Genomic DNA, 27,385 nt, shown 5'->3' with positions numbered 1-27,385 from the left:
CACCCTGGACAGGTCACCAGTCTATCACAGGGCTACACTTAGAGACAGACAACCAAGCACACTCACATTCACACATACGGACAATTTAGAATCACCAATTAACCTCAACATGTTTTTGGATTGTGTGGGAGGAAGCCGGAGAACCCGGAGAGAACCCACGATGCACGGGGAGAACATGCAAACTCCACGCAGAAAGACCCTGGGTGTCCTCACCGGAATGCGAACCACCGAGCCACCTTGCAGTTATTATTATTATTGTCATTGTTATTAACAACAACAACAATAACATTATGAAGAAGAAGAAGCGTCTTTGTATGATTATGGTAGTAGAGTGTGGCTGCTTAAAAGTCAGAGACAAGCAGTGAAGAAACCACAAACCAAAACAGACCAAAAGTCACTTTATTAATATCTTACTTTTATTTACGTCACCTGGTGACTTGCATGCATTTATAACATCAGCACTGCCAAGTAAATCTGTGATCTGAGAAATGCATCCTCAGATAACTTGGCAATCTCTTCCAAAATATGGAGCAGCTGCTTGTATATCTGACTAATACTAATAATTGTTCAAGTTTTATTCACATCTACTTTGAAATAAATTAATCAAAGAGACGCACTAACAAACACTAGTGATTAGGTAAAAGTGAGTTTGGGTAGAAATTCAAAGTTTTTAGTTAAACAATTTCTTGACACCAACTCTGAAGCTTCTTCACAGACAAAAATCTGAACAACAGATCAGCTATTGTGGGTTCATCTGACACCATTAATGATGTATTTTACTGGGAAATGGAAACATCTCAGAGCCCTTCAAGGAAAAATGTGTGGATGGGATGTAGAGTATAGAAATTGTATTTATGAGCCCTTTGAGGTAATTAATTTGATTCAATTAATTTCCACAAGGAAAGATCCCAGGCCAAGGTTCAAACCCAGCGCTAACTGCTGCCGTGTATGAATTAATTAAAAATTAATTTTCATGTAATGTTTGTTGCAAAAAAAAAAAATCATTAGAGGCAACTAAATGAGTTTTAAAATTACTTTCAAAGGGTGAAATTACAAACTTAACGTGGAAGCTGGTGTATATACCACGAAGGGAAACAAAAACAGTGCAGTCTGATAAAGGTTGGTTGTGCAGTACCCTGACTTTTCAAACAGCGCCACCCCCTGGTCAAGCTTCACATTTTGTTCCTTGAGTTGCCAGCTGCAAACTTATACCCATAAACAAAGTTGGTTTATTTTAAACATCAATTATTTTGATTTAAGGGCTGTATTAATTTTTGCGTGTCAATGTATTTTTAATATTTAAAATGTGACAAAATGCTAATTTCTTCTCTCTTTAAATACTTATACCCCAATATATCGATTATGCAGCTGCGTGGTGCATGATGGGAGTTGAGGAGCATCTTCAGCCAATCAGAAGACAGAACGCTTTCGTCACCCGGATGTAATACTTCACAACAAAAAATTGCCGCGAACCGTCCACTGCCGGAGCTGCTGCCGAAGTTAAGAAGGAAACACTCATGAAAACAGCACTTTTAAGTTTATTCGTCGATAGATAAAGTAGCTGCCGTGTCGCTGGTTGTGTCGTGTGATCATACGAGCCGAAATGGACGAATATGAGGAACTTTTCGGGATCCAGGACGACTTCGAGGAGCAGTTCGCCGACGAGCTGGAGGTGCTGGCTCAGATGGAGGGTGAGTCAAAACAAGCTCAAGTGGGAACTTTCATGTGTGTTTTCTACTTTAACCTGTGGTTACCTAGACTCTAGTTACGAGTCTGCATATGAAGCTAGGAAGTGGTAGTGTGAAAACTCAGTAATACAAAGCAATGAACCGAAAAAAACTATATCAAGCTGGTGCTCTTTGACATGTGTTTCTATTCAGCACCTCCTCTCCAGAGAAAGTCCTTCAAGGTTCAGGTTGTTGGAGAGTCCAACACAGCTCTTCTGTGGATTCAGTCTGTCTTTCAGTGTCTTCTGTCTTTTCATGTAATCTAAATCAGACACTATGGTGTTTAAAACAAAACTCTGTGGGTTCTTACCATCTGATTCCTTGTTCTTTGGTCCCTGAACACATCTCTGTGTGACTCTGGTTGTAGGTTTAGGTTCACATAGTAATCATGACAACATAACATATGCATACTCGACATTCTCCATCCAGGTTTATTGTCTGTTCTGTGCACATTTTAGGAGCATTCATTTGTATGTTTATGTCACTATTTTCGTACGGCTCACATGTCAAACTGTCATTATGCAGACCGCTATCTAATTTAACATAATATCTTGGACTTATGCGAACTATTCTTTATATTAATGGGTTATCTCTTGATATTCTTTCCCAAATTTAATAATCTTATAGTCTACAAAAAGTCTGTAAATGCTGAAAAATGTACTTGAACTCAAAGTACTGTCTTCAAATTAAGCAAATAGCTGAAATTATTTAATCACTGATGTAACTAGTACTATTTTTTTGGCAATGGACTAGCTGGTTGATCAGCTGGTTATGTTTAGCACAAATTTTTGTATGTATTTATGTATGTGTCCATAACAGAAGTCATAAAATGTTAACTGAACATTAAAAAGACTGGTTAGGTTCAGGTGTGAGGACAAGGGTTAGTGTGAGAGAAGTAGTGCTTATCGTTGATGTTAGAGTAGGTCTTCAGTCAGTGTCGTGATTTCTGACACCACTGTGTGTGTGTGTGTGTGTGTGTGTGTGTGTGTGTGCATGCGTGCGTGCTTGAACATTATAGAGGAATCTTCCAAACTGGAGAAGCGTCGGGGTCCAGGAGACAACATCTCAGACATAGAGCACCTGCTGGATGATCAGCCCCCCACCAGTGAGTTCACCCTGAGGGTTCATGTGTATTTAGACCTTGTTGCCTTTGATTATTGTGACATCTTTGTGTCTCAAATCCAATCTCTCAGCTCCAAAGGCAAAGCGACACAAGCAGGATACCGGTGTGGCCAAGCGGCTTTTCAACGCCTCACAACTTCAAGAGAGAAAAGTCCCGTCACAGAATGATGACATCACTCCACCGTCCTCTCCGGAGAACTATGAGCCCTCGAACACCTTCAGGTAGGAGAGACACCTGGTGAATATTCGGAAAACTGAAAAAACAGAGCCAGAAACGGTTACAGCTCAGTGGGTCAGTCTAAAACACAGTGTGGAAGATTGTTCTTGTAATGGAGCATCTTTCGATTTAAAATACTTTAACATGTGAATTATTGTGACTTTATTCAGTTTTTATTTTGTACATAGAGTTATTATTAATCTCCATCACCAATAAACAGGGTAAACAGAGGGGGAAAAAGTCAAAATATTTTACAAAATAAGAAAGGAGCAGCCACCTTAATGCAAAAAAATTAATGCTCAAATCACTCACAAGTAAGATGCATTTAAAAACAACATATTGCAAGGGCAAAATATGGCAGTGTGTAGTTTTAGAGGTACAGAAGTACTTATTAGCCTGAAGAAGAGCATAAAATGTGTAGATTGTAGACATATTCTTTACATCTTTAAAGTTTATCTTTTTCACTCTTGTGTTTTTAAGCATTCTAATACTGTAGCAATGCAGATAAGTGATCAGATACTTGGCAGAAAAACAATGAAAGACAATTTTGATATTTTTTATGAATAAAAAAGGAATTTATGAAGTAAAAATATCATGGCTACATTCACTCAATGCATTCTGTCATGTGTGAGGATTTGCTGTGTTTCTATTTATGTGATTACAGTTTGAATGCTGCTGGCGTTTTTGTCTGCTGCTCAGACAGACAGTAGTAGCTAAAACCATAGCATTGACCTTGTGTACCATGTAACAGTCGCTTAACATCACTAGACAATAAATATATTATTTTTTAAATGTATAATAATTACAAATTACAAATGGCTTTTAATTGCAGCCTTTGAAACAAACTAGAACAGACTTGTGAACGTGTTTCTGTGTTCTAGGTCTACTCCTGCTGTGTTGGATATCAGTGGCTTTGCTGCAATCCCAGAAACACCCAGGCGACCTCCCACAGCGGCTCCAGCATCCCTGCGAGTGCTGAAGCGACCTCCTTTAGAAGGAGAGTACATCAGTGTGACAGACTCATCAGGGAGTCGAGTCTACCTCAGACAGAAAGAAGACACAGGGACAAAGGTCAAACCTCCCACAGTTCTTCATCTGTGATGTTGCTTGTCCTGAAAACCTGATTTACTGTTAAATGCCTCTAGTGTCCAGATATAGTGTGAGTTATGTTTCTGTATATCTCTGTTTTTAACTTTGTCTCTGCAGGTAGTGGACTCCAGAATGGTACCAAACTCCCTGGGTGGACTGGGCCTGCTGGCAGTGCCGATAGGAGTGTTGAGAGAACAAGAGGCAGAGAAGGTGAATGACTTCTCATCTGCACTGCATCACACTGTTACACCCTAAGTAACCACTTGTACTAAAGGTTTAAAGTTTTAAGTTTTCCCTACGTCCAAACATGTATGTATCATTGAATAGAAAAGAATAATACAATTATTTTTAAATAAAGATTTATCTTTATAATATCAGAATTATTTGTCTGACATGGATGCATTTAGTAGTGACAACAAAAAGTAAAAATTCTACCTGGTGAGCATGACTAGAATAGACTGAACATTTATTATTAAAGTGAGACTAAGAATATAAATAGGAGCAAGACTTTTTCTGTAGTACAGAGGCTTTTTGTTATTATAAAGTTATTATGAATATATGATGCACATGTAAAGCAGCAAGTAATGTGAGACTGTTTCTGCTGGCGAAGCACAGAGGATTGGAGAGAGGAGAAGAAAAGTTGATATCACCGGTGTGTGGATTATTCACACGAATTTCCAACAATTATAACATAAGAGAAGAGATGGCTTTGCTTATATGTCTGATTAAATGTAACTGTTAGCCTCATTATTTGGTCGTTGTTGGATGTTGTTAAATTTTGAGGGACTCTGTATTTCCTGGTTGGTCAGTACTCAGGCTATTGGTAGAGTTTGATTTGATGCAGGATCATGTTCAGCACTGAAAAACTGGCAGCTGCTGCAGTTCATATGTATTTAAATGCCAATTAGGAAAAAACACTAGTACATATACAAAACGAGAAATCATCCCTCATAGCCTGTTTCACACTGTTTCGAAAAAACATGTCGTAGCAAAACATTGCACATTGTTTCATATTGAACATGCCCCAGTTTAGCTGAGCAGCATAAGTTAGTAGGATGATGTAGCCCAGTTAAAAGACAGACAGCTTTGTTGTACAGGAGAACCTGAGTTAAAACCAAAGACAGCTGAGTAACACAACAATCTTGCCTCATGGTACAAAGTCTATGTTATATAATAAGCTTTTGCTAGTTTAAGAGACACTGGCAGAAGCTCTAAAATATTTTTTGTATCTGTTTTTGTTAATTTGAAAGTTGCCAATTTAATCTTGTGACTTTAGCACCAAAATACAATATCAATAACTTTTTTGAGGCTGAAGTAGGAAACTATATATACAGTAATTTTTTTTTTTTTAATGGACCTGCAGGACGAATTACAGACGTCCGATATTTTCGAAACTACTTTGTAAGTAAATTGCAGAACATAATAAAAGAAAATGAAGCCTGTGCTGTCAAGACTGTAAATTTCGGGTGACCTAACATGGATACATGCGCCCTGAGCAGCGAATCCCTGGCTTGTATCTCCTTCCCTTGCTCTGTCTCATGCCTCTTTAATCTGTCTCGATTGAATGTAAGTGAAAAGCCCCCAAAACTTTAATGTCTTCTCTGTCGCTGAATTCTTACAGCGTCACCAGCAGGTTGTGGAGGAATCACAGCGTCTTACAGAGCTGCTGACCAGGTAACTCACTACCTGTGTCTCGCACAGACACGCCCAGACAAACATAGCATGAACAGGATTGCATACAGATTACGCATTGACTGTCTTTTTTTGCATTTGTGTCACATTGCAGCAGTGTGAATGACGTGCTCGTTGAGCCTGAGAGCGAAGAGAATGAGGATCCTGAAGACGCAGAGGGAAGAGCATCTCGACTGTGGGTGGACAGATTCTCTCCTCGGCACTACACAGAGCTTCTCAGTGATGATGTAAGTGCTGTGTTGTGTTTTTGTGTGACTTTATAAATGATAAAATCGCTGTTCTCTTGGACAAAAGACGAGTGTTTTGTGGACACTGTGAAGAATCAGTTGTGTTGGACTGTTTGTTTGCAGTTTACCAACCGCTGTCTGCTCAAGTGGTTGAAGCTTTGGGACACTGTAGTGTTTGGAAGAGAGAGGAAGTCCCGCCCTGCCCGATCTGACCGACCGGCTGCCAATCAGAACTCATTCAAACCCAACCAAGGAAATCAGAATCAAAATCGCTTCAAGACTAAGGTTGAGATAACTGAGGAGATTCTGGAGGCTGAACTGGATCAGTACAAACGGCCCAAATTCAAGGTAGAAAGTCTGCATTGTCATATCAGTTTCCATCTAATGACCTTTATGACTACATGTAATTTGTTTTGGTCTTATCCATAGGTGGCATTGCTGTCTGGTCCTCCAGGTTTGGGCAAGACCACCCTGGCTCATGTCATAGCAAAGCATGCTGGGTACAATGTGGTGGAAATCAATGCCAGGTTTGACAAACTAAATCAAAACTGATGAGATGATAGTTTTCATAATAAAAATGAGACGTCCTGTAGACCTCCAGTTGTGACCTCAGTGGTACCTTTTGATATTTCTGCAGTGATGATCGCAGCGCGGAGGTGTTCCAGAAACGCATCGACACAGCGACACAGATGAAGTCGGTTTTAGGAGCCAACGAGAGGCCGAACTGCCTCATTATCGATGAGATTGACGGAGCACCTTCGGTATGTTCTGAACCCTGTTTTAAATCAGTAAAGACCAGCTGTGATTACCACCTTCTTTTAAGTGTTTTGTCTTCCTCGTGGTGCTCTGCAGGCAGCCATCAACATACTGTTAGCAGTTCTGAACAGGAAAGACGGACACGGTGGGGAGGCCGCCACAGAGACCGCAAAGAAGAAAAAGAAGAAAGAGTCCATCCTGCTTCGACCAATCATCTGCATCTGTAACGACCTGTAAGAGAAGAGAGGCGAGAGTTTGAAGCATCATCGAGGAGGAAATTGTAGATTTTTGTTGTGTTGTTAAATGGAAACACTAAATATCTAAATGATGTCTTCTGTGTTCTCTGATTACCACTCTTTTCCTTTAGCTATGTTCCTGCTCTCAGGCCTCTCAGGCAGCAGGCCTTCCTCCTGAATTTCCCACAAACACAACCTTCCCGCCTCACACAGAGACTGGCAGAGGTCAGTACATGGCCACAAAAACAGTCACAGAAGTCTACAAACATTTCCAAATGCAGCAATAATTGAACACTGTTAAACTCCCTGCAGATCTCCCAGCGGCAGGGCCTGAAGGCAGACACCGGCACTTTGATGTCACTGTGTGAGAAGACTGACAACGACATCCGGTCTTGCATCAACACACTACAGGTGGGAGGCAGCGCTGTGAAGCAGGGCCTGTCTGTTGCAGAAACAGGGAGTAGGTATGTTGTAACTATAACACAATATGTGCTCTTGGCTGTGCAGTTCCTGCATGGACGTGGCCTCAAGCATCTGGACAACAAGACGATTCAGTGCGTCTCTGTGGGGCAGAAGGACCAAAACAAAGGACTGTTCCATCTGTGGCAGGAGATCTTCCAACTACCACGTATAAAACGGTATCAGCATGTCCCCATTGTCTCTGTCTTGCTTATGTCTTTTCAGAAAGAAATTGTGAAATGTGGCAAAGATCTGCAAAATGGCAGGAGAGTTTCATGTTTTCTGAATTTTCTGTGGACAACAAAATGGGAAGCTTAATATGTCAGGCAATATGTACTCAATGTTTGTATGTGAATTTAGCAAAAGCTTAAAAAAATCACCAGCAACTCAGACCTATTTAAAATATGTGGCTCTTTAACTGATTAGTTAATAGAGCTACAGAATACTATAAAAAAAAAAAGTGACATTTTCTTTTTCTGTGATATACGCTATAGTGCAATATGATCCTGTGATGCAATGTTAATGCTGAAACAATGACTTCTACATCCCGTTCGTTATTTTCATTAGTTATTCCATCTGTACATCCAGTATCTGCAGATTATTCCGGGGATGTTTAGTGATATTGTTACAGTTCGTCTACTGGTGAAACAGGTTTTAAATTCCACTCGATGTGGTATTGAAACCCTGGTTATAATCTGGCCAAAACTAGAATACAGTGAAGCATTATTTTTGTTGTGTGTTAAAGGCTTGTTTTGTGCTTTGATCTGTGGGTATGAATGAGCAGAGGATCGTCACAAACAGTCAGAAAACACAGGAAAACTTTTGTCACAATGTAAAAGGCTGGCAGGTGTGTTGTATGTAATATGTAAACAATAAAACGTTAACACTTTCATATCAAACATGACCTTATCTAGACTCTAAATACCTACTGTATGTGCTGCCTCATTCTGTCTCCTCACTAACTCAGTGATGCTGCTATGTGTTTTTCAGAAAACGTATCGGTGAGGGGTTTGAAGAGACACCAGGTTCAGGAGGTGGAGCTCAGAGGTTCCAGCACATTCTACATCTGGCTTTATCGAGTGGAGAGTATGAAAAGGTTTCTCAGGTACTAACTTCTCAATATGATACTTTGCTTCTTTTCTTTGTTCTCTGTAAAGGGAAGCACGGACTGATGCTTTACTAGAATCAGGACTGAGTTCAATTCTGAAACAGCAAGTAAGCTACGCTCCTGGTAGACATGACGTTGTCTCTTCTCCTCAGGGTCTGTACGATAATTATCTGTCCATGCGTGTGCGGGACCCCAACCTTCACAGTGTGTGTGAGGCTCTGGATTGGCTGTCGTTCTCCGACAGGGTGAACCAAGAGATTCTACATGGACAGAACTTCTCTCTGATGAGATACCTCCCCTTCCTCTCCGTTACATTTCACTTCCTGTTTGCCCACACACATGTGCCCCGCATCAACTATCCCCACAGCCAGCACGAGGTACTCATCTTCTGCATGCACCAGTGTGGATCGCTGTGAAGTGCCTCACATTAAATGAACAAAAACAATTAATGGAAACAAACATATACATGAGGTATTTTAGGCAGAATGCTTAATAAGCACTGAGATATCACCACTGATTGACTCTCGTCTTGTCTTCTCCAGGCCTCTACCCGTCTCCTCAGCAGCAGGAACGCTTTATCCACTATGTTGGCTGACATCCCAGCAGGCATCAGAACGAGGATCAGCCAGCTCAGCCTGACCCTCGATATTCTCACCCTGCTGCTCGACATCATCTGTCCCAAACTACGGCCTGTAAGTTGAAGTATTTATAGTGAACTAGTGTCTGTTAATGTAGCACCTGAGGCGTGAAATACGTAGCAAGTTCAACAGATCCAGGAGGGGATATTTTTATTGTCTGGCTTCAGTAAACAACCAGCAGCAGTCTAGCTACTTGGTCATATGAAGCAGGTTAGCAACGCAATAAGTCCACCAGGGTTTCTGCATCTCGCTATGAGCGCGTTCACTTTAAAGGGGCGGTAATAACAAATGTCAACCATGGACAGGTCTAGAGCTGCATGTTTCTCACAAGAAGATGAACTGTCATTCTAAACAAATATGAGGAGTTTAAGAATTAGACTAGACAGAACTTTATTGATCCCTTTGGTAGGGTAGGAAATTGTAGTTCTAGAAGCAGCACAGCACCGACAGAGACAGTAGTTACACATCAATTAAAGAAAACCGGAAACAAATTATTAGGAAGAACATAGTACAGGGTAAATGCAACACATCTGCAGCAGCCAAAGTAAAGATGGAAAGCTACAAAAATTGCAGACTGTGTGAAAGTATAATTAATAGACTTATCAATATGACTGTTCCCTTGTGTACAGGTTGTTTCGATGTAGGTTTTTTTAAATTCAGGACTCAGTGTTCACTTCAGTTATCATCATGCATCAAGGTTGCGTCACAAAATAGAGTTATAGTTCCATTATGCTACTCACAAAAAAGATATATTTTTAAAGTAACAAATAATCTAGTAACACAAATTAAAGCTATTTTCCTGGTGATGTAAAGGATGAATTCAATAATTTCACATCTAGTCTCATTCTTATAGCATATACAGACAGTTTTGGCTCTATTCTCTCAGCTGCTTGGCGGTGTTAAACAGTTTTAGTAGCAAGCTATTGTAAATCCTACAGGGTCAGCAGCCGCTATAATGCCTTAGGGTTTTAATCAGTTTCTATTGTAGGATTATGTCGCTCTACAGAGGCATATGGAACAATGTAAGGGCTTTAAAATCGCTTGCAGCTCGAAAAACTCTCACTGTCTGTGCACTGAGCTCCATGTGATCTTCCAGGAATAGAGATGCTATTTGTCAAGAGAACTGATTGGTCAGTATGCTGTGTTTCAATACATGCTGGTCTGTTATCTGCTTCGTAACATGCTCTGGTGCAGGTTAAGTGTCCAGCCGTAAGAAGTGAACCACCGTCGTAGTCCAGAAAACCTAAAGTTAAACCTGAAGTTGCCTCAAAATGCACAGAAAACAGAAACAGGTCAACACAGTTCAACAGCTGCACAAACTGCAGCCTCCAAAGTGATCCTGAAGTCCATTCAGTATCCCTCTGAAACAGTTTGAACTAAGACGGAATACTTCATGAAGAGGTTTCATCGCAGGGCTGATGTGTCAGACTGCATTACTTGCAGCTAAGTGTATTAAATAACCTGGTAACTGAATGTGCACAGCTGGTTTTGACATTCAGTGCTTTGGAAGCTGCTGTTAGTTCAGGAAAAGATTCTGAGCTCTGATTTTCAGCTCAAATGGGCCAGTGTTTTTGCTTCTTTTAGTGAATTATTGTTGCGTGCGTTGGTGGGTGTAATGGTTGGGGTTCTAACAAACAGATGAAGGCAAGAGAGCTGGAGAAGCTTGCTGTAGAAAGCTTGGTGTGCAGGACAAGAGCAGCGCGACTAGTTTGGTAGAGCTGGAAGTTAGTGTGAGTGGGTTTTTTATATGAAAAAATAAGGCAAAAAAGTAAATGTGTTGCTTACAATTTCACAGTAAACCTGAGTGATTGTGGGTTTTTCTTCCAGGTGAATCCACAGCTGTTCAGCACCAGAGAGAAAGAGCAGATGCATGAGCTGATCGACACCATGCTGGCCTACAACCTCTCGTACCGGCAGGACCGCACACCTGAGGGACAGTACACATATGTCCTGGAGCCGTGAGTACACACACACACACACACACACACACACACACACACACACCCACCCACCCCTGCACTCCACGGTGTAGTTCATGAGGACACATGCAGAGCTGATGTGTGTTTGTGGGCCGTTGAAGGTCACTGCTCTTGCCCACGCTGTGGTTCTCTGCATGAAGGCTTAGAGAATAATCCTCTAAACACCTGGTGTGAGTGTGTGATGGTCGTGGAGATGAAGCGAGGTAGCAAAGGGCAAAGCCTCCCCGGTGGGATACAGGTGGATGGACAAGCAGATGAAAGGCTGGTTCGGTTAACTTGGACTGATTAAAGATAAAGCAGGAGGCCGTCTGAAATATCAAGGAATACTAGAATTAATGATGAAAACACACGCTTTGGTTCAGGTCTGGACTACACTGCTCATTATGTTGGCTCTCATGAGGACTGAGCACACCAGAGACCGGAGCTGATAAAAATGAGATAAGTCATCGGTCATCTCAGCCATGCCGGTGCAGGCCGAGGAGGATCAAGCTGCCCACAATGGTTCCTTCCTGCAGGCTCGCTGTGACAAAGTGCTGGTCACCAACGACTGGTGTCTGCCTCTAGTGCTCGCTCTGCTGCTGCTGCTGCTGGTCTACACCTTCCTGTACCTGCCCTCTCTAGCTCATCACAACGCCACTCTCTGATAAAGACGTGGAGCACAGTTGTGAATACAAACATTTGACATCACAGATGGCAGACACGCTCAGTTCCGACAGGATTATTGTTTGGGACAGCTCTTTTTTTTTGTGGATACAGTTGTTGATTGGTCACATTCTGACATGTTATTGTGGTTTCTGAAGGTTGAGCAGAGAGAGACATGCAGAGAAAAAGAGCAGGAAAGATGAGAAAGATTAATTCACTCCGAATCAGTCAGTTGTTGGAGTTGAAAGACCTTTAAAACTGAGAGCTGTTTCTGCTTTAACTGTGCTTTTGTCTGTGGTTTGTTGTAATATTCTCAGTGCTCTGTGGATGATGAATGCACTCACTGCTAAATCTGCAGTCGTACATGTACTATCCTGATATGTGAATGTGCTTAATCTCAGTAAAGTTTAATAAATGTAACTTGATTTTTCTTAAGCTTATAAACAATGTAAGACTTGCAGTCGTATATACATTCAGATATCATAGGTAATGTGTCTGCCTGTGTTTTCAGCTTATTATTTCTGTTATTTAATATTTGCTGCATAATCCGTTATGAAGCTATTTCTTTACAGTTTGCTAAGTTCTATGAATAATGCAGCTGATATATTATCGTGATTACTTTCAATAAATAGCTCACCATACAACTGTTTCTATATTATCTATATTGGTCCATCAGACATTGAGTGAGAGTTTACTGATGTGTGTGTGTGTGCGTCTGTGTGTTGGATGGAGTTGGAGATCAGCAGTAAGAGGATTAAGGTTTTAGAGAATGACAGATTCAGGGTTTTATGCTGGAAAACATGAACTGTGGCACCAAAAGTGGAAGCTTTTGTTGTTTTGTTTGCAACCTAACAGGGTTTACCTTTGTGTCAACCGCATCACGTTACGAGCTTGTTTGTGTTGCTTTGTGTAAACCATGTGTGGCTCTTGTTGTTTGTATTTAGCCGTTTGCTGTGTGTGTGTTTGCAGGCGCGTTGAGGAGGTGGTGAGGTTTACAGGCCTGCCTCCGCGCCGCCAGCTGACGTATCAGGCCAAACAAACCATCAGCAGAGAGATGGAGCAAGAGAAGATGAGGAGGGCCGAGCAACTGATGCTGCAGCGAAACCCTGCAGTGGTGAGATGGTGTCAAAGCATGTTTCATCCAGCAGATTGTGGGGTTTATTATCAACATTCAGGTCACCATATGTGTTAATAATTATAATCTGTGTCTGTGTGATGTAGAAGGAGAAAGACAAACAGGAAGAGAAAAAGATTGCTGGTCCAAAACCAGCCCGGAACCATCAGCAGAGACTGGAGAACATTGTCAAACAGACCACAGTGGAGACCAGGGTGAGACACACAAACACAAAGTTTTCACACCAAATCTCTTAGTTTGGTCAAAACCAACTCTCATCCGTTTGCCTTGTTTGTTTGAGCTGTTGAGTGAGAAGACGGTTAAACACTGGTGCGGAGCAAACAGCCTTCCTTAGCATTTTCTGGGGAAAAAAGTTTTAGCCTGGTTCAAAGCACACAAAGAAACAGAAGAGACACAATTTGTTTGAGTACATCTGTGATTTTAGCATGGATGCACACTTCTAATAAATACATCTGCTGTTTTTGAACCGTTGATGTTTGCTATGTTCAATCTGGACATCTAAGACATTTGGTTATCAAATATGTGCACTGGCGCATTACGGATGTTATTTACCCTGACCAGACATTAAAAAGCAGTTTATTATATTTACATAATGTAATATAATATAATATGTAAATATAATATAATATTATGTTAATATAATAAACTGCTTTTTATATTTATATGATGTTATAGAACAAGATGCTGCATTTTCATTCTCTTTGTACCTGACAAGCGACTGGTTTGCATCCTGCAGTAATAACTTACTAATAATTGTAATTATCAGTTATTTCTTTCTGCCTTCAGAGAACATAAATATTGATATTGGAAGCAATAAAGTGCAGAATGACCTTCTTTTCGTGGCCAGAATTTAATTTGATCCCCATGGTGAAGGGTGATTTCACCACAACAGTCCAATCAGTGAATTACCCGTCAGTCTCTGTGGCTTCATGCTACACAGACTGGGTTCATTTGTTATAAAAAAAAAATGAAAAAAAAAAAAAAAGTCAGTGTGAATATGAAACAGACCAGAGCTGAGCTGCAAAAATGCATCTTTTTTTCCCCACTTAGTCAAAATCTTTTGATATATTTACTATATATTTATTTACTATTTACTAATATGTACTAAAGTACTTCAAAGTTGCCAGGATGCGTTTAAGCCTTTTTCAGACATGTGATACAGAGCTGCATGTAACATAGCTGCTTCATCAATCTGTTCATAGGTGGTATGTGTAAGAGTAGACATCATATCCAGAGACAAAGTGATACATAAATCTTACTAGGTCTGACGCAGTCAGATTGCTGAGGTGACTTTTACAGTAAAGTCAGCAGGGTGCTCATTCAGACATGAAGGGAACACGTTCAGATTGCTGTCAGATTAACAGAAGGGAGTGCATGTCTGAAGGGCTCAAGAGAGGAGGGCACACTTGTTTGTCAAAACCAAATGACACAACCTTTTTTTAAAAAATGGTTAAGAAATGCACCCACTGAATGTATGAACCGGTCCATCGGTAAGTTGGTGATGTCTGTGCCTAATTGTGTAACATTTTATGGTGTAAAATATGCAGGTTCAGTAAAACCAAACCAAAGGAAAGGTGTGGTGCAAAGCAGAGCTGACCTTATGTACATTCTGGATGGACTTGTTTGGTGCATTCAGTTGCAACAGTGAAACATTCGACGCTCATCAGGACCTAAAAAGAGACGTTACACAGTGACATTTCTATTGGATCTCACTAATTCTGTGGCGACATCACCAAACAGCGGCCGTATTTGCCCAAGTCAAATCCTAACCAAAGCAAAAAGCTAGTTTGAACTTAAGATTTGATCTGCAAACCAGCTTTATGCCCACGTAGGGTGTCATGTCATGTCATACAATGATTAATACACATTGGCACTGGCCCTTCAGGCATAAACTCCTTTCTGCTGAGTTATCTCTGCTTGATGTCAGAGATAACTCAGCTGCAGTAGCTGAGTCAGTGGTGAAGACTGCACTATGTTCCTGGTGGGCTGTGGTTGTGGCACACGAAACCTGCAGCACACTTTCTCTGCTGGCGCTGAGCTTCCCACCGCTGTATGTGTGAGTTAACGCCTGCAGGTGGAGCCAGAGAATAGCAGCCTCTCTGAATGAGCTGCAGTGTTCTAATAGTTCAGTGATGGAGCCTCTAGAGGGCGGAAATGAGGATAATGAGAAGCCACTGGGTTCCAGTCCCTCATGGTGAAACTGTGAAATTAGGCTAATGAGCCGTGGTGTGTGTGCTTGTGATTGTTCACTGATATTGACCTTCTTATTGAGGACAGTGTTTTAGAAATGTCCTGATTAACTTCATCCTCTACGTCACTCTGTTTGTGTCCTACAGCCGGAGGTGGACTTCTTCGGTCGAGCTGTTGCCCCCAAACCTCAGAGACCACAGCCGTCCTCAGACACAGGTACTGTAGAGACTTTTGTGTAGCTCCCTTATTCCAAACCCTCTGAAAGTGCAGGACGTTTAAGTAAAAACGCCTCCAGGCACGTCAGGCCCAAACACACCAGAGGTGATAACTGATGTGTGTTATGTAACATTTCTAATTTAGTGCTCTTGTGGCAGGCTGCAGGCAGCAGATCTGGACTGCCAGCAGCGCTGCCACCTGCATTTTCCCACCACAGTATTATCATATTTCTGTTAGCCACATAATAGGCCTGACACAGCCTGATCTACAACCTCTTTGTTATGTTTGGAAACCAGCCAATCGATTAAACAATCTTCATATTTTATTTGCATGACTTAAATGTGCAACACTGCCTAAAAGCCTTATTTTACTACATTTTTCTTGTCCTGTAGCTCCAGAAACCTAATAAAATCTCTGTTTTGGTTTGGCCTGCCAGTAGCTTTGTGTCACTGGAAACAAACGTGACTGTTGTGTTCACTTGCATCAAACCTCCACACAGAAAATAAACAAATTTACAACGGAAAATAGTGTAGCTTGTGCTCTCTCCTCCTACTAACCAGCTGAGTTAAATATTTTCTAATTAGGATTTCTACTTTTGCTTACAGTTTTAGAAACCGCATGTTACTGTTTATCTGGGATTCCCAGTAACAGACACCCAGCTTTTGTTCACATACAGTGTTTCTCGTATACTGTATGAACATTAAGTGCAGTTTGTTCTTTTCAATATGATGGAAACAGGATATTTTGTGAAATGAAAATTGGTCTCATAGGTCCAGGTCCTGTGCTCAGTCGTCGTGGCAATTAAAACTAGACCATTAAAATCACTAATCTTCCTGAAAACGGCGCATCGCGGAAATTGCTCAAAAGGGGAATGAGAGTGGAAATGCATAGCTGTGGCTGTTTGTAGGTCAAAGCAGGAACAACGACAACTAAAACAGGCACAGCTCTCAATCCCGTGTCCTGCTGCCCTTGATGATCAACCGGACGTCCATCTGAGTGTATGTGGAGGCGATTGTGCGTCACTTTCTGACACGCTTTAGTTTGAGTGAATACACTCAGAACTGGTCGTGTTCTCAGTCTGGACGCGCTGCAACGTTCTAACTGCACATGTTGACGTCTTCCACACACATGCAGTCGGCACAGTCATACATTTTACATGACAGGTTGATGCCATGAGAACTCTTCTGGCCCAAAGCTGAATTTATAATGCAGCGGGTTAATGAGAGCATAGACGACCTTCACGTGAGTTTGTGGACAGTTCTGTGCAGATATTATTCTTTTATTCACGCTGATAGATTAGTAACACTGAACAGTTAAGGCTGTCACGATCATGAATTTTAAGTGTGGGTATATTGTCATACAAATAGTTGTGTTTATGATTTTACTGTCTTTTTCTGTTTATGTCATACCTTTATTAGTATTATAGGCTATTTGTGGTATTTCTGCCTCTGTGCTGCCAAGGTTACTGAGCTCTCCTTTTTCTTTTGGTTTAAAACCAGAAGTGCCCACAGCAGTGCGGTGATGTTAAATCCATGATAATGTCAGCAGATACTTCTCCGAATACAGTCGGGTGAATATTAGAAGTCAAATGTCTTGAGATAAACAGTTGATGTCATTTAAACCGTTGCTGAAGCAAACACTAGAAAACAATAAGGAGCTAGTGACATATTGAAACATGACATTTCTGTTTCATCCTGCTGCCGGCAGCAGGCGATTATGTAATATTTATGACAGGCCCATTTACTGTGAGCAGTTAAGCTTTGCGCTGAAGATGTCTCAGCAGGAAGTGTGTCAGCTTCCACCTGCATCAGACACTCGCTGGAGGAGCCACAGGCAGCCAATCACAGTTCAAGCCCACAGCGTCGACATCCACAGCATCAACTTTCAGAGATGCAAGCAGAGCTCCAGCTGATGATTAGTTAAATTTTTTATCAGTTAAAGTGGCTGGAGTTCATAAAATGCTGTGTGAGGGATCGTAGTAATTAACCTACACATGATTGTTACCTGAGTCTGCAGCTCTCCTCAGCTTTAAGGCCTTCATAGTGAGTTAGACATCATTGTGTCCAGCTGAAAACTTCACTGTTCTGTTTCACTCTCAGAGCTCTGTGGGTCTTTTTTGGCTGCAGCAGGAGGCTGCTTTCAGTGGAAATGTCTAAAATAAGGATAAACTGATGTGTTTTTCTTTTCAGGGCTGATAGCGATTATTAATAATCAAGGAGTAAGTCATATTTGGACTGATACACATTTGCAGTAAAATTTAAATCCTGGTGTCGATATTTAGAATGACACAAATTGCAACACAAAGTTTAGTTAAAATACCTTTGTTAAATTCACGTACCCCATTTGTTTAAGTAAAAGAACTTCTCAAAGTGTATCCATCAGTGTTGATTGGCTGTTACTCCTAACTTGTAACCAGTCAGACAGAGCTGTGGATGGGACAGAGAGGTCTGACTTAAGAGAGGCGCTGCATCAGAGCCACAGTAGCATATTTTTAAATTAACTACATTTTTCAGGAATTAGTTAAAAAGGAAAAAAAAAAACTAAACAATAGCCATCATCAGAAAGAAAATGAAATCAGACAATCAGCTGACCCTGGCTCTGAAAACCTACAACCTACAGCTGATTAACACAGTGGAGTGTTTGGCAGCTAACAGACAGATATTTCCCTCAAGAGTTGGCAAAAAACAAAAACTGAGCTAAAAGAGAGTCAATGTTGGACTTACATTCACCAGGTTATCAGAACCACAACTCCAGATGTTGACAATGTGGCTCCATAACTGCTGGATGAGTCAATAAGTGAATTAACTGGTCTGTTATACCAACTTCAGCAGTGGTGATGTGTTGAAGACTTGCCACAAAAATCGGAAAACTCTTTTAGAAAATACAGAAAAAACTCCAATAAATGATCCAAAAGCCAAATCTGATGACTTTCATTTACCTATTTAGTGGGAAAAGCTGCACATCATCACACTGGACTAGTAGTTCATTTCATCACCTAAAATTACAAACTGGAGCTTAATTAGGGACTGAATTAATCTACAACTCTGTTTCAAATTAATTCACTCCTGGTTTGAGTTCACATGCCAGAAAGCCATCCATCCCTGTATCTGGTGTCGTCGTATTTGTCAGACTTTTACAACTGGTTATCTTTCACGTTTGATCTGTTGCTCAGACAAAACAAGCGGTCTGAAGAAACAGCTTCGATACGACTTTGGACCACTGTGATGTCTGACATTTTCTTACCAGCTGATTCATTGAGAAAACAAAGCAGGTTATTAGTTGCAGCCCTACATGAAACAGTTAGTTAACCCGGTAGATGCAGTGATCAATCTTTTGAGGTCACTTTAGAGAAGCTTTTAGAGTGATTGATTCTCTCAACGAGGCCTGAATGAGTTAAAGTGCTAAAAAACCTGTTTCCTCTCTGCAGGAGAGAAGAGCGCTGTTCTCGCGATGGGAACGGCAGTGGGCAACAGCGACGTGTGGTTCCGGTTCAACGAGGGCATGTCCAACGCCGTCAGACGAAATGTCTACATCAGAGAGCTACTGTAACACACACATGCACACACAAGAACTGCCTCATTGTCAGCTGTGTTTGTTTCCCCCCCGTGTTGTACGAAATCATCCAGATCAATGCGTAATCCTGTTAAATTCAAAACAGTCTTTATTTGGATTGACAGTGTAAAGAGCCAATAAAAAGGTGTTGTTGAACATTGCTCAGCAGTCCATCAAAACAAACCTCTAGAAAGCTACTCGGTGCTGTACACTCACGCACGCATTAGTCTTCACATAAAGTAACAGCATTCAGGAGTCTCCAAATAAATAAACATGATCATAGCGATAAAGTGTGTGTGTGTAAGAGAGTATGAGATAGTGCAGCGTGGTCGTGTAGGAGTGCATGATTCTTCAGTGTGGATGCATCCGTGATCATGTGTGTGTTTCTGTGCAAGTGTGTGTCTGTGTGTGTGTGTGATCATTAGAGGATCACACACTTGCCCTTCTCCACCCAGGGGTTGGCTCTCATCAGCTCGGGGTTCAGAAATGGATCTTCACAAACACAACCCTCGATCCACTTCACCAGCCTACAAAAAAACACACACTGTCAGCACCAGTATGACACCCAGTACCTCACTGAATGTGTGTGTGTGTGTGTCAGAGACTCACTCGGTAACAGTGATGGAGGATTTCTCTCTGTTGATTGCCAGCTGATACTGAAGGCTTTCCACTTCTCTCCTCATCTGTGGGACGTCTAACTCCTCCATGATGCTACTGCTGTTCAGCCACACGGAGACAGAAAAAAAACACACACACACACAACAGACTGAATAAAACGCAGCTTGAGTAGATGGAGGCTTCACTTCAAACACAGATGCCTCATCCGAAGCAAAATTAATCAAGCGCTTCGGTGCAACTGAGCCGCTTCAGTTCTGCAGTCCGAAACAGCTGCAGTGTCACACTGTGTCGATGTGTTCGTCTGTGTAGAAACAAAAGCGTACCACTGCTTTTACTTGAGGATGACAGGAGTAAATAAAGCGTTTGTTGGACTATTTTTAGCAGCGGATTAATGCAGATTCGGTGTCCAATTGAGTTTTGACAGCAGTGGGATTGTGTGTGTGTGGGACTGAGACACGATAAACTGCAGTGTTCGAGTTGATCGTAATGAAGGAACGTGTCACAGTGAAAGCGATCGCCTCGTTGATGATTTAAATGGATTCTGGACGACAGTGGCGGTACATGCACGGAGGAACTTGCTGTAGCTGCCTTCAGATACAGAAACTATATGTGCTCGGCTCATTTTGGTGTTGTTTTTTGTTGCTTATCGCCAAGTTTTGCTTGTAGGATTTAAAATGTTACAACAGTTAAAATACAAATATGTAAATCTTAATGAAGTTAAGCATCAAAAGAAAAGATAATTTTGATAACCACTGTTAAGTATGGATGTTATAATATTTATAAGATTGCGATTTGATGCTAAAGAATAACCTGTTTTTAGGTTCATCTATATGATTAAAATTATATTTCTGAAGTATGTTTCACATGTAAAATGTCTTTTTCTAAGTGTATCAGTGGTGTTGACGCTAACCGTGATGAAATATGGATATCATGAATAATACCCAAGATAGTATCGTAAATAATCCAGCAGCAGTAACTTTCTTCATCACAGGAACAACATCCAGCACAGTTCTGGTTAAAGACTGTCTCCATCTCGCTTGTTTTTTAAGTGTGATTTATTTAATCCAGTGGACAGAGGAACTCTTCACACATCCATTTCATAAGACAGGTGTGTAGGAGGAGGGATGGATGCATCTAAAAATTTCAAGCAGATTGAATAAGACTCCCACAGACCGTCGAACTCGCAAAAATGTGAGGGTGAGGAGCGTTATTCATTTTCCCAAAGAGCCAGTTTCCCCCAACATTTCTGTAAATATTGCATTAATATTGTGAATTTTGTTCACCAAGAATAATCGTCAAATCAAAGTCTGATATTATAACAGACTTATTATTCAGGAACAACTACAGCAGTACTTCAATCAGAACTGTCAGATACATGAAGTAAAAACACTCAGTTAAAGCACAAATACCTACAAAGTACCGTATTGGCCCGAATATAAGACGAGGTTTTTTTTTGTTGAAAACAATGTGAAAATGTGGGGTCGTCTTATAATCAGGGTCGTCCTATATTCGGGTCAATACGGTACATCCCTTGCACTTTATGTGCTGCCAAAAAGGTTTAAGTTGCACCATTTAAAGTATATTTCAAGGTATTTAATTTGAGGGAACACTCTATTTTTACATCCAACAAGCTCCTCTGGTTGTGTTTGCTGCCCTTTATTTCTACTTATTGTACATCGTGCCCCACCCTGCCACAGGCCACATTACAGCAGCGACAGACTGACTGACTGACTGAGGGCCCAGAGGAGAGTTCAAGCCAACCATCAGTTCAGTCCTCTCTACTGGAGGCTGTCTCCTCCTCCCCCTCCTCCTCCCCCCTCTCTCTCTTCCTCATCATCATCATCTCTCATCCTCTTCATCATTTTAATGGCTCTAAGTAGGTCGCTGCCCGGTGCCTGTTTCCTCCACCAGCATCCATCCAGCTGCTCCATGAGCCAGCAGGCCTTCATCATTTCATGATCTTCCAGAACGTGCTGCTCTGACATCCATCCCTCAGCCGGCTGGAGAACGTCTCCTCCACTGTTTACCCAACATCACAACCTGCCTTTTCCTCTGAATAAAGTGTAGGAAGCCCACGGTTCTAACCTTACAATCATGCAAAACAGCCGCTCGGGCGCAGATGTGTCGTGATCATAAGTGGATGGAAACGCGCAAAATAAAAATACAAAAAAACAGACGCACAAAACATCCGCTCTTACCGTCAGGCCTAACCGGAGAGGACCGCGGGTCGATTCGGTGAAGCAGCCGGCGGACAGAAGGATGCGGACCGGGATTGATTGTTATTTTTTCTAACGGCGGCGGGAACCGTAGGAAGCGGAGAGTCTGTGTCGTTACCCCGGCAGAGGAGTCCGGCGTCAGTGGGGGAGGAGGCTGCGTGTGTCGGCTGTCCGCGGCGCAGAGGCACTCCCCTGCGCTGCGCTCCGGCTGCGACTGGATGCGGGATGCGCAGGGCGGAGAAAAGGAGCCCCGCCGCCTGCTTTGACAGTCAAACGAGGTCTGGAGCCGAGGAGGACGCACCTGTATGGAAATCCGGACGAAGGCTCAGCAGAGACACGAAATCACGCAAATGAGGACGCGCTCCAAAGGGAAAACCAGGCAGGGAATTAATTTCCTATTCAGATGATGTGGGTTTCTGTTAATACCCGGCTGGTTCCTGCGAGGCCACCAGTCGACGGAGAGAGAGAGAGCAATAAAAGGAGCAGGAGTTCAGTTCAGCAGCTCTCAGCTCAAGCAGAAACATCTGAGATAAACATCAGGCTGTGATCTGAACCACGTTGGTGTTAAATGTGTGAGCTGTCAGGAGGTTTGAAACTGTCTCTGAACCTTCTCTGATCTCTCAGGTCATTTTACATTCCAGTTTTATTGTTTGGTGTAACTCTGTAGGATCAACGTGCTTCCAATTCAAAGACACAATATGTGATGCAAAATGGCACCAAAATGATTAAAACACTCACACAAGAGTGGAAGCTACAGCAGGTTTTACACAAATGATCTGTGAGAGACAGCTTGATAACCGGACTCATAAAAATTGCAGCTTCTTTCTGAATTTGATCATTTAGAAGGACTCAAAAACAACTCAAACATTAGTGTCACCATGTGATGCACCAGTTTACAGCCTCTACTGAATTTGCATCTACAGTCGCTTTGCAGGTCAGAACAAATACAACACAATCCAGTTATACAGAAAAGGACACAATAGCACATCGCAAACATGTCCACATCAAATACTGAAGACCATAGGACAGAATATCAAGGTCAGTGAGCAGCTTTTAGCAGACTTTAAGTTCAGTTTGAAGGTGCAGATAGAACCGTAGCCCTTCACATCCTCAGCCAGGTGAAAGGGTACAAAACCTACATAGAGGACATTCTTCAAGGATCTAATAGAACAGTGGTTCTCAAACTGGGGGTTGGGTCCCTCATGGGGGTCCCAGGATAATTTCAGGGGGTCATCAAATCATTGTAAAAAAAAAATCTAATAAAATAAAGCCTACATTTATTAAATAAATTTGTATTAGGGCTGTCAAAATTAAAAGTGTGTACTTGTTGATATTATGATTTGATTACGCAATACTAATATTCTTTTTTTTAATTTTTTCTCGTTTTATCTTTTTCCCTTTCATTTGTTTGAAATAAATTCAATTCATTCATTTAAAAGAAAATCAACGTGTTAATGTAGAGATTCATCTGTGGAGTTAACACATTCATGTTTATCGCATTAATGTACAAACAACAAAGTTATTACTCATGCCGTAATAAAAATTCAAACTGGGGGGTCACGAACACAAACTTATGTTTTCTTGGGGGTCGTGGCTCAAGAAGTTTAAGACCCACTGTAATAGAACATACAGATGAGTGTGTGTGCTAGATCTCATAATGGATGGGTAAAGGACTGTACCTTTTTTGTTTAAAGTTATTATAGTTTTAAAGACTCAAGATGTCTCATGTCTGTTTCACCTGCTTAGAAAACAGAATCTTGTTGCAGACATAGTGAACATTACATCAAAAGCAACTGATTTTCACTAGATGAGGTGTAAGAGTCTAATTAGGACCGGTAGGTTTTTGTCTAAACACACGATTAAACTGCCAGTTTTCAACTTCAGATCTGCTCCTACTGCCTTCATCACCTACATAATGACCTTATTAGCATTTGGTGAAAACACCCCAGAGCTACTTAAAAATACTTTACAATTACAAAACCAAACACAGACCATTCTGAAAACAGTTACTGTTTATTCAGCAAATACAACATGACAAAATACATTCTTGGTCCCATCAACTGGAAGTGGCCTCGCTCAGGTTTGTTCTGTCAGCTCGTAGGAGGCAGCAATAAAAAAAAAAAAAAAGGTGTTGGGACACCTGAAAGAGACAAACGCACATCAGACTGGAACAAACTGTGACAAGGAAAAAAGACATATCCATGGTAGCCTCAGATAAACGTTAGAATCAGGAGCTGGAAGCTCTCATACGAGGTGTCAGAAATATTAGTTTGTCATCACCGACTGTACTGTACATATGCAAAACACACACACACACACACCTACCATTAAAGAAACCAGGACACCATCTGTCACCAGCAGGACTGCTGTCTTCTTTCTCGAGTCATCAATCAACTTGTAAAAGAAGGAAATCCAGTCACAGTTTAGATAAAGAAACCACCATTGTGTTGGAAGTAACATCTACAGCAGGAGCCTCAGAATAAAGCTAGAATCAGGAGCTGCAGTCAGCTCTCATAGTAGGTGTCAGAAAAGTTTATTTCATTTGTCATCACCGGCTGAAAATGTTTTAATACCAACATGTACAGACTCACCTGCTCTCATCCCAGCTGCTCAATGAGAACGTTCATCTGAATCCCAGCAGATCTTAAGTCGGCTCAAATCATCATTGTTACCTGTAAAGCAGACAGTTTTACAAGTTAGAAAACAGCGACAATCTTGAGGTGAACACTGCATGAACACACCAACGATGAAGCCTCAGAACAAAGATAGAATCAGGAGCTGCAGTTCAGCTCTCATAGTAGGTGTCAGAAAAGTTTATTTAGTTTGTCATCACTGGCTGAAAGTGCTTCACATGCCAACATGTAGACTCACCAGCTGTCCCACACTCGCTTTGATCTCAGGATTATCACATTGTCCTTGGATTGAATTCAGGCAGTGACTGAATCTTCAGTCTGCTAAACACGGCGCTATCCATTCTCGAGTCTCTGCAATCGTCATCCAAATCTGCCTCGACTGTGAAGGAGGAAAGGATTAGAGACCAACATGAAGAGTTTTAACACAACAGGCTGGAACTTCTTTTAAAACTAACCCAGTGAGCACCAAGATTTTAATGCTGATTTCTAATTGAAAAGTGGACGATATTCAATCTGACCTTAGACCTTTCGCCATTCTCCACAAGTTTAACTGTGGTTCCAACAACATGTAATAAAACTAATTTCTGACAAAATGTTGATGACTCGTTTAGTTATCGGCCGAAAGAGAAGCCACTGATCAATGAGAAGGTACTTCTCCAGTCTGGTTGCACTGGCTGGTGAAATGTGGTCCAAGTTCAATGAATCACATATAAAATGTTCTACTTATAGATGTCTGAAGATTCATCAGGGGTCACAGTTATTCTCGTAGTTTAGTCGTAGCAACTGGACAAACAGTTCTGAACTCTTGGATAAGAGGTGAAACGTCTTCAAGGAACTCAAGTGAGTCCAGTTGCTACGACTAAACTACGAGAATAACCTACTTATAGATGGCTTTGTGTTGCCAACAGTGTCCAGGACATTGTTTAGGTCTGTGAAATTGTGATAGGCCTATTTTCTTATAGACTAGAATGATTAAAATAGATGACAGATCAGTTGCAACCTCAACAAACAGCTAACTGGCTTCATATTATCAGTCATTTAGTTCCATGGTTAACTTTAGTCCAAAGTGAGGCCTGTGACCTCTGCTCCCTCTCCATTACTGACAGTAAGTTAAGAAAGGCTCTTTCAATGGCCACAACTGGAACAAGAGCAATTATTTTAAAAAAGCAATCAGGGGGTTTGACAAATTGAGAACCTGTAACTACAAATAATCTCACACGAGGTATTTCAAGGGAACACAATCTGGGAGAGAATGGATGAACTGAAGTTTCTGTGGTTATCCAGCTACACATTTAGTTGTAACAGGAAGTTTAACGTTACATTACTCTTATGAATCAGATGCTGTATTAAATGGCAGCCATCAGCGCTACTGTATGAGCACATGTTCGCTCTGTGGAGTCTCTGCACCACGTCCACGTGTCTCAGCAGCGCGCTAACTTAGCATCACATGTTCACATTATACTCACTTGTTCCACTGCTCAGCGGTTGGGCTTCTTGGAAACACTCGGCGTCAGAAAACTGCTAAACTTCGGCCTTTTTCTTGCAGCCATTTTGTAATATTTGAAGAGCAAACTGCTGAACGCTACAGAGGTCTGCTTCTGTCCACAGGCTGCGTGTAAAGGACTTGAGGCTCCAGCAGAAACGATCATAAACTGCTCCGGCTGACGGTCCCTCCCCTTCCGGGTTTAGCAAGTTAGCCACAGAGCTAACTCTGTGTGTCAGACTTTGTGTGTCATTTTCTGGTCAGTATGTTTGTTAAATGGGTCTCCAATACTTAATTTGGCGATAATAACCAGTAATTTTAATAAAGATAAAGCAGCGGCAAGTTTGTTTGCATTGAACAACTACATCCCCCATGAGTCTTAGAGGCACAGGCGCTGCCAAAGCATCATGGGACGTGTAGTTTCTGGACGTTAACAAACTATTTGTTGTGTTAAACTAGTTTATCTGCCACTACAGCGACACTAGTTACCAGTATGACTTTGCAACACATTTGGGAAAAATGTTATCAAGATAAATCTGGGGGAAAACAACACTGCTCATAAACACCTATTTCACAAACTCCAAAAGTAAACATGTTGCTCAAAACAGTACTATTAGTTTACATCTCCAGGTAAAGAAAATATGGTTGGTGATGTGATCTTGGCTAAAACAATACTGGCCTGTTGTCTGATTTGTCATTGAACATGTCATGAAGAATCTTTGGCCGAGTACTTTACCAGGGATTCGTAATGTTCACTATATGTTTGCAGGGGTTAACTCTAAATAATATGTGTGATATTGTGATCACAGTTTCTAAAATGTCTTTATTTCTGCATCACAGACTTGTAACTGAGACAAAGGTGAGCAAGGCTGAAGGATTTTCTAAAGTCAAAATTTACTCATCCACAGTGGTGGAATGTAATTTCTCAGACACTCAGTTTTACTTGAGTTTTTCCCATTTTGTGTGACTTTACACTGCTATTCCAGTACATCGCAGAGGTAACTATGGCACTTTATACTCGGCTACATTTGTCTAACAGCTTTAATTACTTTTCTGATTTTTCATACCTTTCCAGACCATATGAAACCATCTATCATTAATTTTTCTGTGTTCATGAATTGCTGCCTTTTTACAGATTTGTGGTCTTTACAGGACAACAACACTACTGACATGGTAATCTTGTAGAATACGATGAATTGCTGTAGATTTAAAACCCAGCTGTATTTAAAGTAGTTCAAATTAGCTCAAACTTAAGTATCTTCAGCAGTACAATGTAACATACAGATTAATACAGCAGTGATATTAGTCCAACAACATCATGTATGATGGTACATTTTGCAGATAATAATACTTTCACTTAAATAAAGTTTTGAATGCAGGACCTTACTTGCAGTGGAGTGATGTCATAGTAAGATTTTGCTGGTTTTACCCTGATAAAAGGTCTGATTAC

General features: G+C 41.2%; 2 protein-coding genes and 1 long non-coding RNA gene across 4 annotated transcripts; 1 reads left to right on the top strand and 2 right to left on the bottom strand.

Annotated features, from left to right (window-relative positions):
- Positions 1 to 1,581: 1,581 nt before the first annotated feature.
- Positions 1,582 to 19,141, top strand: chtf18 (CTF18, chromosome transmission fidelity factor 18 homolog (S. cerevisiae)). The gene is made up of 22 exons (XM_008284400.1): positions 1,582 to 1,691; positions 2,746 to 2,832; positions 2,921 to 3,071; positions 3,948 to 4,137; positions 4,273 to 4,365; positions 5,777 to 5,829; positions 5,942 to 6,074; positions 6,198 to 6,422; positions 6,504 to 6,601; positions 6,712 to 6,835; positions 6,927 to 7,063; positions 7,198 to 7,291; positions 7,379 to 7,477; positions 7,574 to 7,704; positions 8,516 to 8,630; positions 8,786 to 9,010; positions 9,176 to 9,325; positions 11,099 to 11,229; positions 12,862 to 13,006; positions 13,114 to 13,221; positions 15,364 to 15,433; positions 18,861 to 19,141. The coding sequence occupies exons 1-22, from the start codon at positions 1,604 to 1,606 to the stop codon at positions 18,980 to 18,982; spliced, it is 2,769 nt and encodes a 922-aa protein (XP_008282622.1). The 5' UTR covers positions 1,582 to 1,603; the 3' UTR covers positions 18,983 to 19,141.
- On the bottom strand, positions 19,077 to 22,008 carry LOC103359173 (guanine nucleotide-binding protein G(I)/G(S)/G(O) subunit gamma-13-like). Of its 2 annotated transcripts, none has more exons than XM_008284402.1 (3): positions 21,802 to 22,008; positions 19,595 to 19,699; positions 19,077 to 19,512 (listed from the first exon to the last, which is right to left on the bottom strand). In XM_008284402.1, the coding sequence occupies exons 2-3, from the start codon at positions 19,690 to 19,692 to the stop codon at positions 19,407 to 19,409; spliced, it is 204 nt and encodes a 67-aa protein (XP_008282624.1). In that variant the 5' UTR covers positions 19,693 to 19,699; positions 21,802 to 22,008; the 3' UTR covers positions 19,077 to 19,406. The 2 variants fall into 2 exon arrangements, with proteins under 2 accessions (XP_008282624.1, XP_008282623.1); XM_008284401.1 differs by having other exon boundaries at positions 19,595 to 19,702; positions 21,802 to 22,004.
- Positions 22,009 to 23,813: 1,805 nt separating this feature from the next.
- On the bottom strand, positions 23,814 to 26,093 carry LOC103359171 (uncharacterized). Its single transcript, XR_520292.1, has 5 exons — positions 25,919 to 26,093; positions 24,691 to 24,831; positions 24,411 to 24,491; positions 24,145 to 24,213; positions 23,814 to 23,959 (listed from the first exon to the last, which is right to left on the bottom strand). It is a non-coding gene; the product is annotated as an uncharacterized LOC103359171 (long non-coding RNA).
- Positions 26,094 to 27,385: the final 1,292 nt, after the last annotated feature.

Source organism: Stegastes partitus, unplaced genomic scaffold (genome assembly GCF_000690725.1).
Source record: "Stegastes partitus isolate 25-593 unplaced genomic scaffold, Stegastes_partitus-1.0.2 Scaffold357, whole genome shotgun sequence".
In the NCBI taxonomy this organism is placed as follows: Eukaryota; Metazoa; Chordata; class Actinopteri; family Pomacentridae; genus Stegastes; species Stegastes partitus.
This window is presented reverse-complemented; position numbering and strand designations above follow the sequence as displayed.

What these genes read in the sequence shown, in the direction of transcription:
- chtf18 (XM_008284400.1), top strand. Translation starts at nt 1,604, where the DNA reads ATGGACGAATATGAGGAACTTTTCGGGATCCAGGACGACTTCGAGGAG. An exon ending in GGATGATCAGCCCCCCACCA is followed by an intron (nt 2,833 to 2,920) that starts GTGAGTTCACCC and finishes CCAATCTCTCAG; the next exon opens with CTCCAAAGGCAAAGCGACAC. An exon ending in CAACTACCACGTATAAAACG is followed by an intron (nt 7,705 to 8,515) that starts GTATCAGCATGT and finishes TGTGTTTTTCAG; the next exon opens with AAAACGTATCGGTGAGGGGT.
- LOC103359173 (XM_008284402.1), bottom strand. Translation starts at nt 19,692, where the DNA reads ATGGAGGAGTTAGACGTCCCACAGATGAGGAGAGAAGTGGAAAGCCTT. An exon ending in TCCTCCATCACTGTTACCGA is followed by an intron (nt 19,513 to 19,594) that starts GTGAGTCTCTGA and finishes GTTTTTTTGTAG; the next exon opens with GCTGGTGAAGTGGATCGAGG.